We start from the raw sequence: 16,187 nt of genomic DNA, 5'->3' as shown, positions 1-16,187 counted from the left end.
GTAAGGCAAAACCTCTAAGGAAAAACCATGCCTCAAAAGTCATCGAAAAGACAATGAAATCCAAAAAGGGAGTTGACTGCTAATATTAGCTACTAACACCAACTGCTGGCTGCTATACATACCATCGCTACTTATTGAAAAGGTAAAAGAAGAATAAAAATGTTATACAATTAATAAACCGACCAAAATATGCCTCAAAATTGTTTGAAGCGACTATTAAGCCCAAACAGTGGAGTTGACAGCTAGCGATAGCTGCTACAGCCAACCACTAGCTAGCAAGCCACCGAAGTCAAAGCCAATGTCGTCTCAGTGAAGTCCAGACAGTTGAGTTGAGACCTGTTGAAAATGTACAATTTGGAAATTGAACAAAACTTTCAGGAAAGATATGTCTCAAAACAGAAGTCCTGACATTTGAATTGATTGCTCATGTTATTAATTTAATGTCGAAACATTTGCTAATGTTAGCTGCTAGCACTAGATATTTAGTTGCCAACTGGATAGCTGCTTTAAGAAAATGTTGTACCATTTGGAAAAAATTCCAAAACATGCCCCAAAAGTCTTAAAAGTGACAACTATCTAGCTAGCTATTCACCGACTATCTAAGTGCTGTACATGACATTGCTTGTGTTTATTGCATTGTCGTACGATATTTACATTATATTGGTTCACTTGAAGAAAGCAAAACTTTGGCCTAGGCCCTAAGAATGACATTTTATCTGCTTTAGATGAGCAGCAAAATGTAATTGGTTTCAACATTGTAGTATTCGACAAGGTTTTGGGGAAATCGTTTTTTATCCTCCTGCTAATAAACAAGCAGCAGTGAAAAGCTCCTTGATGGAGGTAACAGTAATAGAGGAGCATGGTTGCTTCGCCCTCAAAGACTCGGGTTATTCTTTGTTGTTTGTGTGCTTGTGTTGAGAATGAAAAGCAAAATGTCACTGTGCTCCCCTGTGCCATTATCTTTTAATGGAGTTCTATACCCTCCCTTTACTTCTCTTCAATTAATGACAAACAATCAGCTTCCAGTGAGGGCGGGCTGACCTAAGATGACTAACCGGATAGCCACTTCTTTAGCCAGCAAACTTGCTGCGACTGAATCAAGAGGGCCCTCTGCTGGCTACTTCTTAAAGGAGACGTATTGTGAATTTTTTTCCCCTCACATTTTAAAACAATTCCCAGGTGTCTTAACAACGTGTCTGTGACAAAATACCCCAAGAATCAGGTATTACAGCACAATTTTCATGCTATTTTTTTTCTTCTTCACTGAAATAACTCAGTTTTGAGGGGGGAGTCCTGTCTCATGTAGTTGAGCCACTGCTTACCCTGGCCACATTCCATTGCCACATGGTTACTTGTTGTCAAGCAGCCCAAAGTCCAATGGGTTTTAAGGGGGTGTTGGTTTAAGTACAGCGTATGAGTCCTACTTCTGCCACCTCTGCTGGAAACAAATCTGAAGTATGCTGCCTGCGTAAAATTGTACTACCACCACTGCCACCACCCTAAGTGACATCTCCGAGAGGCCTCCTCCTCCTTCTTCTTCATCTCGACTTGTCATGATGCAGATTTGATCCGACCCCTCCGCAGGCACACTCCCTTGTTGTTTTTTTTGCATTCTTCATTCGTTTCAAATGTTTATCTTTGTGTGCTGGATGCATCGGGGCATCAATCACTGTTGCTCGGTGTGTCACTCGCGCTGCCACACCTTCCTTGTTCAGTCTAACTTCAATGCATTCCCAGATAAACACCTGCGAGGGAGGGAGGTGATGAGGGCAAGTGTTTTTTTTTTTGCAGTCTGATTCAAATATATGTTTACAAATGAGAAATTCAAGAGCGAGATGCCAGCCACACATACACACAAGCACGGTGGCCGACTCCTGCAACAGTTATTTAGATGAATGATTAAAGTTAAGGCACGGCCAGCGGGAGTCCCACCACTCTTGTTTAAGGAGGAATGGGAGAGCTGTCATCTTTTGATGCATTGCCTGCCACGCCGAATGCAAACGAGGTGCCCTCGCTCAACAAATGCCACCCAGCTCCCTGATAGGCCGCCCCACCCCAAAGTAAAAAAAAAAAAAGAAGAAATTCCCAGGGTGATCGATCAAGGTCAGCGGAGACGTTCACTTCAGGATGTGAATGTGTGATCTCATCAGGAAGTTGCGTTTTACGGACTAAAGTAAGGTTATCACACTTTTTGGGTTCAGGGACCACTTAGAAGGGGAACATTAGACTTAACCAAACATAATGCCAATTAAACATAATTACCATGTGGACCCCTAAATGCCTTAGAAACTTAAAAGTTGCCTATTTTCCAAAATAAAAAGTCATAATGTTATGATAACTAATACCATATTTTTATAGAAAATGCTTTTTTAATTATGAGAATAGAGACTAATTTTATAATTTTTCAAGATAAAGTCATAAAATAGCGACATTAGAGCCAAACTCTATTGTGGGAAGACAGTCATATTTTTTCAAATCAATTTCAACAATATTATGCCTTGTATTCTTGAAAAGATGTTTTACAGTATTGTCTAAAATAATATGCCTTTTGTTCTAGAAAAAAAAGCACTTTATTCCTGTAATAATAAACGTCTATAAAAAAAAAAGTAAAAAATAAAAATGTATGCATCGAGAATTATGTGACATGTCACAATCATACCAGAGTTTTTGGCCCTAATTTAAGGTAAGGAGGAGTGATATTTGTTTTATTGACGCATATCTAGGCATGTACTTATATGAATAAATGATACATGATTTATGACAAATTATTTTGCAAACCCCCGAGCTATGGCTCGCGGATTCCAGTTTGAGAACCACTGGACTAAATGGAAGGCTTTTCGCCAGCTTGCTTTGTGCACTTGGAAAAATTATATTATTGATCTTTCCCCATGTTGTCTGTTTTTTTTGCCATTTCCATTTTTCTTATTGTGCTGTTGGGGGTTCAGAACAAGTACAGAATTTAATTGTCACGGCTAGCAGCGGCGACATGTCCATACCAAATTAGCGTTTTTGTTTTTTAATGATTCAATTAGTGATTTACCACGATTTTGCTGTGGTGTCTTGTTGATGTTGGATGTGAAAGTCTGACCAAGTCACAACTCAATTCTCACAAAGACTTTTGAAGTGTTGGTGGGGGACAACTGAGTTACTTGTGGTGATTGCTTCTGTACGTTGTGAGTAGGAGTTGCAAGAAACATTTTGTGGATTGTATAAGAGGAGGATACAAGATTGAATCAGTCAATCAAATCATATGGTTCCTTCTATTTGGCCGAGTAACTTCTGAAATGGAATTTGCAAAGGTTTGTGCCGCCAAACTTTTCAGTTTTATGCTACTTTGTGCTGTAAAAAAAAAAAGGGGGGGGGGGGGGGGGGGGAAAGAAAAGTGGTTTATGAGAATGAAGCTCTGTTACTATATCCCATTCGTACCTCTTGTTCCTTTTTATGATTGCTTTTCCAGCGTGTGATTAATTGTCATCCATTCACACCTTTTTGTGACAGATTGTTTACATGATGGTGGAAACTTCTTTGAGTGTAAATATTAATGAGTGTAACCAAGCGAAATGCTTCACTTTGAAGGCTCAACAAGAAAGTAGATTTAATTAGCGTGTTTGTGATTGCGGTAATATTTGTGAAGGCTTTACCTCAATAAAGTCTGCTAAAATGCGTTCCTATACTGACCTCTGTCAGACCTCTATTGCAGCAGGTGCAGCAGGTACAGTAGAACCTCTGTGGTGGAATGTAATATGTTCCGGGACTGCCTTGTTTTTATTGTTATTTAAAGTTCGAACAAAAGGAAAGGAAAGGATAAGTTTTGGTGTCAAACTGTTGCAATCATCAACATTTTATGAAGGAGACATGCTTTTTCTTTTCATGCTTTTTAACCCCATTTAAAACAGTTCCCAGGCGTATTAACATGTCTGTGGCATGTTTTCGTCAAAATAACTCGAGGACGAAGAGTTATAGGGATATACAGTAATCCCTTGTTTATCGGGGTTATGTTCCAGACCGCCCCCGCAAGAGACGAAATCTGTGAATGATTGGCCAAATAATAATTGTATTATTTTTACATTCAAATATAGATTTTAAAGCTTCATGCATATAATACCAAAATATATGCATGTAAGGTGCAGGTATTATTTTTGTCCACGTGGGGTCGCCATCACGTGTAGTATCTGTGACGTTGAATGTATGTGTGCCTTTAAACTGCCAGGTCTCCCATCTAGAATGGATATTTGACTTCAATAGCCATCTTGGCATTAAATAAGTTCAAAGGTGGGCATGGCCTGTTGAGTGATGTGGAAGTCAATGAAGAGACAATGTACAGTTGGCTGGCTGTTAACTGGCTAAAAACAGCCAGCCTCCCGGTGTGTTGAGTGGCGGCGTCAGTTGAGGTCATCGGCAGGTTGGCTAAGAATGTGCTCGTGTTTACTGTACTGTAAAATGTTGTTATCTTTTGGTCAATAAAGCGATTGACACCGCACCAGCCTAACCTTACATTGGGCGACTCGCACCCACACACCTGGCAGTTGATCCTCGCACACACACCTACTTTCTGTAATGGAAAACCTGCACCCCCTGGTGTTCTTACCGGGAAAAGAAATATTCTTGAGGCGCTATTATAATAATAATAATAATAATAATATATGATATATTCATTGAATGCACACTTGCATTCTGACAACAGACTCTCCACACTTCACTTTTTACCCACAGGTACAAATGAAATTGGAAATAAAGTGTCACGAAAAAGCCCCACACATCAAACGATTCATTTTGGATGTGCTTTTTCTTTGTCTTTTTTTTCTTTTTTCGAACGTAATTTTTGTGTGCGGCAAAACAAACATCAAAGAAGCATGTTTAAAACAAATCTATGAATCATGCTTGCTGAGCAAAGGTCTAGAGGGACATCATTCATGTCGGCAAAAACTATATAGCTAATAAAACCACCGCTGTTGTTTACCCTGTCCACCTGAATGCATCGCGGTGCTGGAAGAGGATTTCTGCCTGTCTTCTGGCTGTATCCGCAATATTTTACAATATTGTCGGCATATTACACTTAAGCCAGCGCACAATGCTTTTCATAAATCCTTTTTGGCGGCAGATGACACTTTACAGTTTTTTTCCCCTTCTTTCTTCCCCATCACTTCTTTAACTAAGAAATTATTTCACAGCCGAGCAGGTCTTCCGGAAACAACATTACAGATATTACTTCTCGAGAAAGCTCTGATTATTCCTTTTTGGGTGAAGTGATTGCGGTGTGAGCCTTATTGCGCTCATAATCTCGGTGCATGCACGGTGTATATATATTGTCTTTTTACATTTTCTTCCTCATATTGTCTCACGGACCTCTTTGCTTTGTCCGCTCTGCTCCTCTTATTCATTTTTGTCCTTCTTTTTCGTCTCCTCGGCTTGCTGTTATCTCTCTGGGCTCCATTTCTGTGCTCTCTGATACTCCCTGGCTCGCTAGCTTTCATTTTCATGATAATCCAGTGACACCAGCGGACTGCGAAATCGCTTTGACTGCCTTTTCTGTTTTTCCCTCAATCCATCCATCCCCCTTATTGCTTTATCTCGCCTTTTTCTAACCCCCATGCTTTCCATGGTGCTCATGTAATTAAATGATGTTTTTACTTTGATTTTTTTTTTTTTTTTTTATGGGGAGTAAGAAAAAGTTTTAGTTTTTTTTTTTTATGTTATCAAAACTTGGGCTGTAAAATTGAATGTGATGTGATTGGCGGTCAGTCCATCTTTTGGAGGAAAAAGCCAAAGAAAAAGCACTTCCAAAATGAATCCCTGTCTTGGATCGAGTCTTTATTTATTTTATTTTATTTGTTTTCCTTTGATGCTCACTGATCTGAGGTTTCATGTGGCATCATCCATCCTCACGACCTTTTTGATTATGTGCCACCCCCCAAAAAAAGTCCAAAGTCATCTATGATGGCGGTCCATCTTTTGGAATAAGTGTTGATTTTGTGCACTTACAAAATGAATCACTGTATTGAATCCATTATTTTTCTCCTTTAATGCTCACTGAGCTGAGGTTTCACATGGCATCATCCATGATAGCGACCTTTTTGATTATGTGCCACCACCCAAAAAAAAAAGTCATAAGAAAAAACACCGTGCTTCCAAGTATTCGTTCTTGACGTGCCCCCAAAATAAAACATTGATGCTCGCTCAGCTGAGGTCTCACACGACATCTTTATGAGTTTCAGTTTTTAGGAAAAACAAAAAAGTTCTCTCTATTTTCTCCAAATGTGACAGATGTCAAAAGGGATTGGAGGTATGGGCTGTAAAATTGAACGTCTGAGCCACTAGACCACACGAGCAGGCCATGTCCAATTTACCTTTCCACCTCTATATTTTTGCTACGGTTCTATTACGCTCAATGGAAAAAACGTTTTGGGATGACCTGGTCGTGGGCTTCTTTCATGGACGAAAGGTCGGAACAGAATCCGTTGCGAGATGTTTTCTAATCAAGTTTTAATGGGAAATGAGCCCTGCGTTCTGGTGGGAAGCACATCTACCTCAGAATTTGGAGGTTTCACCCAAAAGCCGAATATCTCTTGCATTTTGTGAATAGTTTATGTGTGAATATTACAGCTGAGACAATTTCATTTCCCTCACGGGATGAATAGTGTATCCGTCTATCTCTGTAACTTCCTCTTTATGAATTCATCAAAAGTCATGCGGTCTAGGTCGCTAAGGCGGATCACGGGCATCTCACGTGGGCGGGAGTGGAACTCTTCATTTAGACTCCTCTCTGTGACAGCGGATCGATGCGGCCCCGAGTGCCGATGGAAATGAATTGATTGTCGCCGATAAAAGTCCAATTAAAGAAAAGAACAAGCGTGGCAAAGTGCTTGCAGACAGGCAGCTCTCATCCTGTCTTCCATCCTCCAGGGGTTGCGCAAGGTTTGGAAGTTACTGATGAGCGTGGGCATGAAAGCGCGGCAGATACCTGAACAGCGCGACGTTGATCCCGTACTTTCTTAATGATGAAAAGAGAACTTAATTGTGGCCATATATCAGCTTTCAGCAGTCAATTCTCCAGCTCGTCTGACCTTTTCCCATTTAATAATAGTGTGAAGCTCGGCACCCTCCGCCCAGCCGCATGCATGCGTGCACATCTCATCCCATTTCCTGTCATGTCTGCTCACTATTTGTGAGTCGTAGCCTTCCTTGCAGAAGAACAACTGCAGTGTCATTTTTGGGAATAGCATACAGTTTTTCTTTTGAATTCTGTATTCATTCCAAAAACATGCAAGATACAAGCCGTTGCTCACCCGATTTCTTGGGGCCTTGAGTTTCAAGCAAAAAGTTTAACTAGCTGGAAACAGCGAATTTCACAACAAAGCGGCAGATAGTGAACAATTTTTCAAAAAAGAGACCTGCTTCAAGCTGTTTTGTGACATTCTCAGTTGATGTTTCAACATAAAGATAAATACACAGTCTCTTTAACCAAAGCATATAATTTATGAGAGTCTACTAGCTTACTGCTAACACACGACGTAAAATGCCATAGATGGGCTAACGAAATTGGCATCGCTGAACCTGTGGTTTTGTAAAATGATTTAAAAAAATACCAGTCGCGGTGAAAAAAGGACACACCCTCACCGGGTGTCCCACAACTACATTGGACGTCTCTATGTCTGTTTTGAAGAGTATATAAAGCAATGTACTGCCTGAGAGTTTTCAGTTTTTCATTTTGGCTGTTGAACTCTACAAGGGAATGAAGCTCATTGGATTCAACTTCGCTGGACTCTGGCGTCTTCTTCTGGACTTTGAAAAATGCTCACCACCAAAAGAAAACCATTTTCTGCACCAGAAAGACTCAGACTTGACACCAAATAGCCTAGGTTAAAAATATAGTGCAACGGTTTTGGTCTTTGGTCTTTCAGACAGAGCGAGACTCAGCTTCAAACCGGCCCTTAACGAGGTATCTGATTTTACAATCCTTACATTTCATTCTCCGATGTGCTCGCTCCGGTAGCTTATAGGCTTCTTCGCTGATGCTTTTTGCTCAGATGAACCCCCAAATGAAGTTAAAGATGATTAATGCTCCCCCATTCCGAGGAAATGTACACGAGCTCCTCCGCTCATCGCACTTGAGCACTAATAACATTTTCCTCACCATCTCCCTCTGTCTCACAAGCTCTGTAATTTGATTGTGCGCTCTATGATTGTTCCGTTATTGAGTTGCCGCGATCATGCATATGTATAGGTCCTCTACGATGCCTATTCCATCTTCAGCTACAATTTCCTGAAGCATTCTGGAAAACACCAAGCTCATTCATAACTGCCGGGAAGCCCGACGATGTGTTGACACGCGTGACGTTCCACTGGCGGCGAGCCCCCAATGGCCGCTACGGTGTCATTGGATGAGCCATGTTCTGTGCATGATAGTACGTAATCTGCCAAATCTACATGATTCTTTAATGGCAGAAAGAGATATGAAACCAACTCAAATTCGGTTGCCCAAAAAGCGAGTTTCACTGAAATGGAACGATTTAGCATTAAAGCACTGTATATTAATAACGAGTACTAAACCCAAGGTAAATGCGGTATCATTATTTAACATTAATATGATGACTGTAGTATAGTGGTAAGCACGTCTGCCCCTGAGTTCTGAGGGTCGGGTTTCGACTCTCCTCTGGCCTTCCTGCGTTGGGGTTGCATGTTCTCCCTGTGTTCGCGTGAGTTTTCTCCGGATACTCTGGATCCTCCCACGTTCCCAAAGCCTGCATGTTAAGCCCGCCACACGCAGAGCAACGCGGCCAAACACGACTGAAGTGGTCCAATGGGAAAAAATTAGTCGCCGACTGAGCATCGCACACCTACTAACAAAGTGTGGATATGTATTTGTATAACCAAACCAGTGGCCAATGGTCGACCACTCATGAAAACTAGAGGGAGAGGTTTCAAATTGATAATAATATACTGTAACTGTACAGTAGCCTATAGTCAATTATGACATAGCTCAGTGTGTTTACATGTTCAGCTGCAAAATTTGCTTCTCACTAGTCACTGCCCGCTGTGATCTTGTATTTCAAACAGCCGCTATTGGCCCAAAAGAAAAAAAACAAGTCCATAATGTATGGATTTGTTGTCAAGAGAAAATGGCGTCTATTTTTCTTAGAAATCCTCACCATTTCAATTGATTTACCGTCAAATATCACAATCCTAATAGCATAGTTTTCCAAGTCATATTGAACGTTTGTGGAAAACAAGAACAATTACAAATTTTAGCAAGTGGTATTTGTTTTTTTTTAAAAGATTGATTTGGTAGTAGTAAGTTAAAAAGAACTGGGGCAATTATGTTGTTAGTTCAATTATATTATACTTCATGTTGTAAATGTAGCTGAATGCTTATGACAGTGTTTAGGCCAGCAGTGAAGGCCTTGTTGGCGCTTACCAACCAGCGGTACTTCTACTTTAGTACAGAGTGTGAGTATTTTTGCCACCTCTGGCCGTGAGGAATGATTAGGCCTGCACCGGCAGAATGTTCGCCTGACAGATGGCAAAGCGTGGTGTTAATTCACAGCGCTGCTGACGCCGCGTTTGTAAGAAGCCCCCGTTGTGCACACACTGAGTTCACGTAGCTTATTCTTACCTTTGCAAACTTCCCCAGGAATGACGCGCGGGCCTCCCGTCGTAGCATCAAAGGCGGTAGCGGGGTATGTCGAAAATCCTCAGCGGGTCATTATCCCTGTCATGAGTCATTCATCAACGTCTGGCATTTATTTTGTGGTAATTCACTCCTCCCGTGGTCAATAAGCATTCACTTATACCACCATCACTTTTTCTTCCATCAATCAATCTGCGCAGAAATCACCTCGTGTTAATGAATGGCCAGCAGACGTAGATACATTAATTGAATGACTGAATGCATTAGCCCGTCTGAGTGATGCACTGTTGCCTCTGCTAATAGCAAGGTGGAGTTGTTATTAGATTCAGTGATTGATAGCTACGCCCCGGACCTGTCACTTCAGCATCGAGTGAAGAAGGCAGTACACGCGTGAGGAAGCAATAATGGACTCGTTTTGAAACATTGTTTTCTCCACTGCAGATTCATTTAAAACGAATCCTACTGGATTGTGTGGGGAAGCACATTGCAAGCGACATTGAACAATGAACAGCCACCTATTTGCAGTACGGTATTTGACAAATTCACCTGTTCATTTTTGTCTGTTGATCCCCAGGTATTCACGGAAAAACTCGCCTTTGTGCTCTTCCCAAGATGGCACCAAAAGAAATACCGGACTAAATAGGAAAGTGTCAAGGAAGTATGTCGAAGTGATACAGCTCGATCGATAGACACGTTTTGTATGTGGGAGGATCAATGTTTACCCTGGCTTGTTAATTAGACAGACATTTCACCGCATGTACACACTGTTGATGTTTTCAAATGAATTTCAATGATCTTAAACAGTTGCAGTATATTTACATTTTCATGGCAAGGCTTGGTACCGCTCCACCGTGAATAGCAGGGCTTTTAATGTACACACTTCCCGACAATCAGACCAAATGTATGCATTTTTCCTCTTTTCAGAACAACGTCAGACAAGGCTCAATTATCTGATGTTTCTAAAAGATTTTCCTGATTGATTATCACATACTCTGGGGTGTGTTCGGAGTGATTTTGAAACAGTCGCGGCGGACACGTAAATGTTAAACCTATTCAATAGTTACGATGGCAGATCCTTTAGTGTGTGGTCAACACCGAGTTGGGGCGAGTTACAGAGTCTGTGATTGTGTGGTGAAAATAGTCAAAGGCGATTTTGAGAAGTTTGAAAACACCTTAACCAATTGTCCTGTGGTATGGGGTGAGTTAATAGTAATGTGAATGGTGCGCAGTGTTGGTCATCTGGAGGACACCACACATTTCAAGAGCACTAATGTGTGGGATATTTCACATTTAAAAAAAAATCAGTTAAGACGTTAAGTACGGTATGTTTGTATTCTAACCCGTTTTAGTGTGCGTATTTGTGTGTTTTCAAGGCAGCAAGAGTGCGATGTGACTGATAAGACATCAAAGAAAGTCGAAGGAGATGTGTCGTCAATCAGACCTGAGAGTACGCAGCAAAGGCAGTGGATTAAAGGCAGGCAGTTGTCGAAACAAGCAAACAAACAGACACGCGTTCATTGCCTTCCGCGTGTCTTCTTTGGCTCTCCGAAGCAGCAACATTTAAAAGGGTGTTCACAAAAATAGATGTTTTCCTGAATTTGGGAGAGATGATAGCACAGCGACATCTAACAGATCAGATTTAGCATCACAGAATCATCTTGTGACCAAATATGTGGGCTATTTGGTTGAACTGGATTTTAATTATGGACACTGTGGGTCAAGAGACCAATTAAGAACTGGATTTAGGTCGCAGGTCCCAGCAGAGGCTAGCGTTTGGAACCGCTGCACAAATACTGTACGTCCTCTTTGAGTTTCTTTTTTCACAGTCCATTTAAGCTTCGCTAAAATTGTTTGTCTTCAAATTCCCACTCACAGTCCACTGCAAAGAAAAGCCAAAGCTGACAATAGAAGCGTTCGCGCTGTACAGACTGACTGACAGCTTCACTGGTCACGCTATGCGCGGGGGTCCTCGGTTTACAATGGTACCTACATAAGACTTTTTGACATTATGATCAATGAGCAGCAAACTAGTTTGCACAGTGGCATAAGAATACTGTACGTGGTCATGCACGACAAGAAGGCACATTCTGTTTAAAGCTCGGTTACCAATGTACTTACTGTTTTTCCTTTGATTGTTTCATATTTATGACGTAGAATTGTTTTTCGTACAAATATGTACTGTAGTTATGACTTTTCTACTGCTTTAGTGTATGTTAGTGATAGACTGTGGCACCTTCTGTACTTGATTGATACAAACATTAGAATGAATAAATTCAATGTGATGAACCGCATTTTTAACCACAAAATCAATTTATCCTTCTGATGCTTATTTATAATTAGCTGGCAAGTCGCATGTGTATTCTCAATGTAGTACAAATCCATCAGTTTAATAACATCACATTTAAGCGTAGTGAGTGAGAGCGTAGTCGTACACAAGGTTTGAAGGGGAATTTGCTGTCTTCGGAGCCGTAATAGATGTGGATTGAAGTTGAACACCCGAGACTCACTGTCCAGGCTCCGTTGTGTTGAAAGCAATCGTTGCTGCCGGGCTGACTATTAATTATGTTACTAAGGCAACGTGCATCGGTTGTTTGAACGCACACTTTGAGACACAGCGATGTCCCGTTTCTGTTCTGTCTGAAATGCACAGGCGAATAAATCCTCTGCCAATACACCTCTGATGTGCTGGTGTACCACGAATGCAGTATGAAAATGGTGACCAATCCACTTTGCAGTCTGACTTTCGTCCAAAATTAGCTGAGATAAGACTGTAGCTTCCACCGTGACCCTAATCAGGTGTATAATAGATGGATGCACATGTGAGACTAACGTGTTGTGTTGTTTCTTTCACCCTCAGGTCCAAGGGTTGGAGAAGCGAGTGGACTTCTCAGACCTGGGGCCGATGGCCTCGGCAATGAAGACTCTCCCTTACGGCACGGGTGGAGGCACAGGCGGCGGACAACCGGGAGGAGCGGTTAAGCCGCCGTACCAAACCCGAATCTTCTCCACCTCTTTCGATCAGACGCCTATAAAAGCCAAGCCGCCCACTTACAGTTTCTTTAACCCGTACGAAGCAGCCCGGAACCAGTCGCTGCTACTAGACCAAACAGGCTACCGCTCTAAGCGTAAGCCCTCACTGAAGACGGCCATGAAGACCAAGAAGATCTTCGGCTGGGGGGATTTCTACTTCAACGTCAAGACGCTCAAGTTTAGCTTGCTTGTGACAGGGAAGATCGTGGACCACATCAACGGCACGTTTACCGTTTACTTTCGCCACAATTCCTCCAGTCTCGGAAACGTGTCGGTCAGCATTGTGCCGCCGACTAAAGTGGTGGAGTTTGAGGTCTTCCAGCAGCAGCGGTTCCTCCACCCCAACACCCAACAGGAGGTACAGCTCCACGAGTCCCAGCAAACCACCAGCAACCCCAAAGAGGTTAAGACATTCAACTGCCGTGTGGAGTACGAGAAAACCAACAGATCGAAGAAGCCCAAGCCCTGCCTGTACGACCCGTCTCAGACGTGCTTCACGGAGCACACGCAGTCCCACGCCGCCTGGCTCTGCGCCAAGCCCTTCAAAGTCATCTGCATCTTCATTTCCTTCTTTAGCATCGACTACAAGCTGGTTCAGAAGGTGTGCCCGGACTACAATTTCCAAAGTGAGCACCCTTACTTTGGATAAGTCAAACACAGACAGCAGTGACGACGACGACAACGATGGGAATGATAGTCATATCGATTACAAGGATGGACCAGGGGACAGTTTCTTGCCTCTACACTGCTGTGAATTGTGGATTTAAATCAAGTACAGTGGTACCTTGACTTACGAGTGGCCCCAACTGACGCGTTTTTCAAGTTACAAGCTGTTGAGTAGTTTATTTTTCTGTGTCAATGTACTTCCAAGCATTCGTCGAACAGGACAAACAATCAAACACACAAATACAAAATGAAAACACGTGCAAGGAGCATGGAGAACCACAGGGTACATTTCCAACCGGAGGTGGAGTCAGAGCTCCTGACATCACGAACTAATGGTGTCTGAGACATTCGGTTTAATTATACTTTGTGAAACCATTATTTCATGTTTTATGTTTATTATTTCCAATACAGTGCTAGTTTTCTATGTTAAAAACAGAACAAAAATGTTGTTTTTGGTGGGGGGGGGGGGGGGGCCAGAATGGATTAAGGGCATTTCAATTCATTTAAATGGGGAAAATCTATTTTACAAACGACTCAATTGAGCCCGCGATACTACTGAGGATAAGCAGTACAGAAAATGGATGGATAGATGGAGTAAATTGAGTTACAAGGTTGGTTAAGGAAATTAAAAAAACTCATAAGTCAAGGTACCGCTGTATTATCAATGTTATAGATGCCAAGGTTGAGTCATTTTCCCCCCTTACCCCTGAAACTTTGGTAACTTCTGTTTTTGCAATTGTATCTGTAAATATTGATCTCAACCCTCAGCACACTAATTGTTTTTAGCTAATTGTTTCTCCGTGTTATTACTTTTTGAAAATCCATACGCCCTCCCGAGTACAAAACGAACCTCTAAGGCAGCCATCGCCATATGTGCAGTATCTCACACAAGTGAGTACATCCCTCACATGTTTGTAAATATTGAATTATAGCTTGTCATGGGACAACACTGAAGAAATGACACTTTGCTACAGCATAGTGTGCAACTTGTAGGGTACATTTACTGTCCCCTCAAAATAAGCCGTTACTGTTACAAGGTCCCAAGTGTGAATGGGCAACAGGTGTGTTAAATGTGGCGTTAGCGCTCCCACACTCTCTCATGCTGGTTAGTTCAATATGGCACCTCGTATTTACAAAAATGTGAGGGGTCTATGCGCTTTTGTGAGATACTGTGTGGCAGCAGTTGTGTTTTTTGATAGACTGACTGTTAATCATCCCCCTGTGCTCTACATTTCTATCTTCCGGTTATAAGAGAGTTATATGTATGAGAAATGCTATGCTGGGTATGCATACAATATGCTGTATGGGAAGAAAAAAAAAAAAAAAAAAACACACATTAAAATATTTTAAACCATCTGCCGTTTGCCAAGTGAATTTCTTTTTTTCTTTTTTAAAGCCCACAAGCACAATTACAAGCTGTGGACCATACTCGAGTTATCTCGGCAAGGACAGCCTTATGAATTCAGTTAACTTTTCATTACGATTACGAATCCGCGCGCAAGCTTGCTGTGAAGATATGTCCTTTTAATTTCTGAAACATATTGAAGGAAAATTTGTTTTTGCTTGGGATTTGAACAAGCCCTAAGCATTCGAAAAATGATGATAACTTTTGACTTCTTTAGAGAGGCGAGATGGTTTTATGCGATGCATATTCCCATTACACACTGTGCATGCGGTAAATTGAAAGAGAATTGCTACACTACACTGAATCGGGTGATATATTTGTTTTGTTTGCTGCGTGCAACAAACATCCAGGTGGTTTCCTCTCAATTGATTATGTGCATGACATAATGTAGCTGTGGAGACAGTGGTGTGATCACGAGTGACTAAATTTGAAGGAAAAGCAACCGGATTTGAGCAACGATTTAATTAAAACTTACAAAACCTCCCGCAAAAAGCCGCCTTCTGTTCGATAGTCTGTCTTTCATAATCACTGACTCATTTTCGTTTATCTTTGTCTCAGTGCAGACTTTTCAGCTGTTTGCTCTGCACACAAACTGAATGCGCATCTGCCACGTCAAACTCTCCGCCAATGAAAAGTCCAGAGACAAGTTGCAGTGATCTTAAACCAGGTACATTCTTAAATTCCCCTTTGTGGCTCACTTCGGTACACAAATATTCTTAATTTTCGCACTTCAAAGGAGACATGCATGTTTTTGCACCAATTTAAAACAGTTGCCAGGTGTTTTATTAACATCGAGGGCATGCTTTCATCAAAATACCCAAAGAATCAAGAATTGTTCCACACTTCTAGTCTTGTTGAATTGTAGTCGTCATCTGTGAGACAGCCTTCCTCCCGACTCAAACGCTGCTGGGTCAACGGTGACTCTGGCTTTCATTACCATGACAACCGAAAGCGGAGCCTAAGCATTGCGACGAGACGAAAGTGGCTTCTACTTGCGGGAGCAGAGCCCAGAGCGTGGGTGAATAAAAGCGAGTGGCTGCAAATACATAAAAGCATTTTTACTGGTGGAGGCAGCCCTTCATACACTATACTGTGTGTATGTGGCGCAAGGACACGTCACCAAACACAAATGGCCCGCAATGCTTTGGATCTTCCCGGCCCAGCCTAACTGATGAAAATGATGAAAATGAAACCCATTGTTACGTAACAGTGGGGCGGAAGTGCTTCCGAACACATTTTCCGAAATAAGCAGATAAAAAAAAAAGATTCACTGTGGTTGGTCGTTTAATTTCACACTTGATGGCTGGACAGGCACTCCAGACACCCAATTATTTGTATAAGAAACAATAAGAAGTCAACTTTCCATAGTATGTGCCCTTTAATATATTATTTATTGTATGATTAATGCATTTCTTCAGGGAGAGGAGGATAAAAGATTGGAAGAGCTGACTAGAAAAA

The 16,187-nt window shown here is 41.7% G+C and overlaps 1 protein-coding gene across 1 annotated transcript in view; it reads left to right on the top strand.

Moving 5' to 3' along the window:
* The window catches only part of LOC133484153 (neurexophilin-2), a 53,176-nt gene extending 38,498 nt beyond the window's left edge, over positions 1-14,678 (top strand). Inside the window, exon 2 of the mRNA XM_061786314.1 lies at positions 12,486-14,678. Within this exon, the coding sequence (XP_061642298.1) occupies positions 12,486-13,307 (822 nt within the window). The 3' untranslated portion in view covers positions 13,308-14,678. The remainder of the gene's footprint in view (positions 1-12,485) is intronic.
* The last annotated feature ends 1,509 nt before the right edge of the window (positions 14,679-16,187 follow it).

This window comes from Phyllopteryx taeniolatus, chromosome 9, assembly GCF_024500385.1.
Source record: "Phyllopteryx taeniolatus isolate TA_2022b chromosome 9, UOR_Ptae_1.2, whole genome shotgun sequence".
Taxonomy (NCBI): Eukaryota; Metazoa; Chordata; class Actinopteri; order Syngnathiformes; family Syngnathidae; genus Phyllopteryx; species Phyllopteryx taeniolatus.
This window is presented reverse-complemented; position numbering and strand designations above follow the sequence as displayed.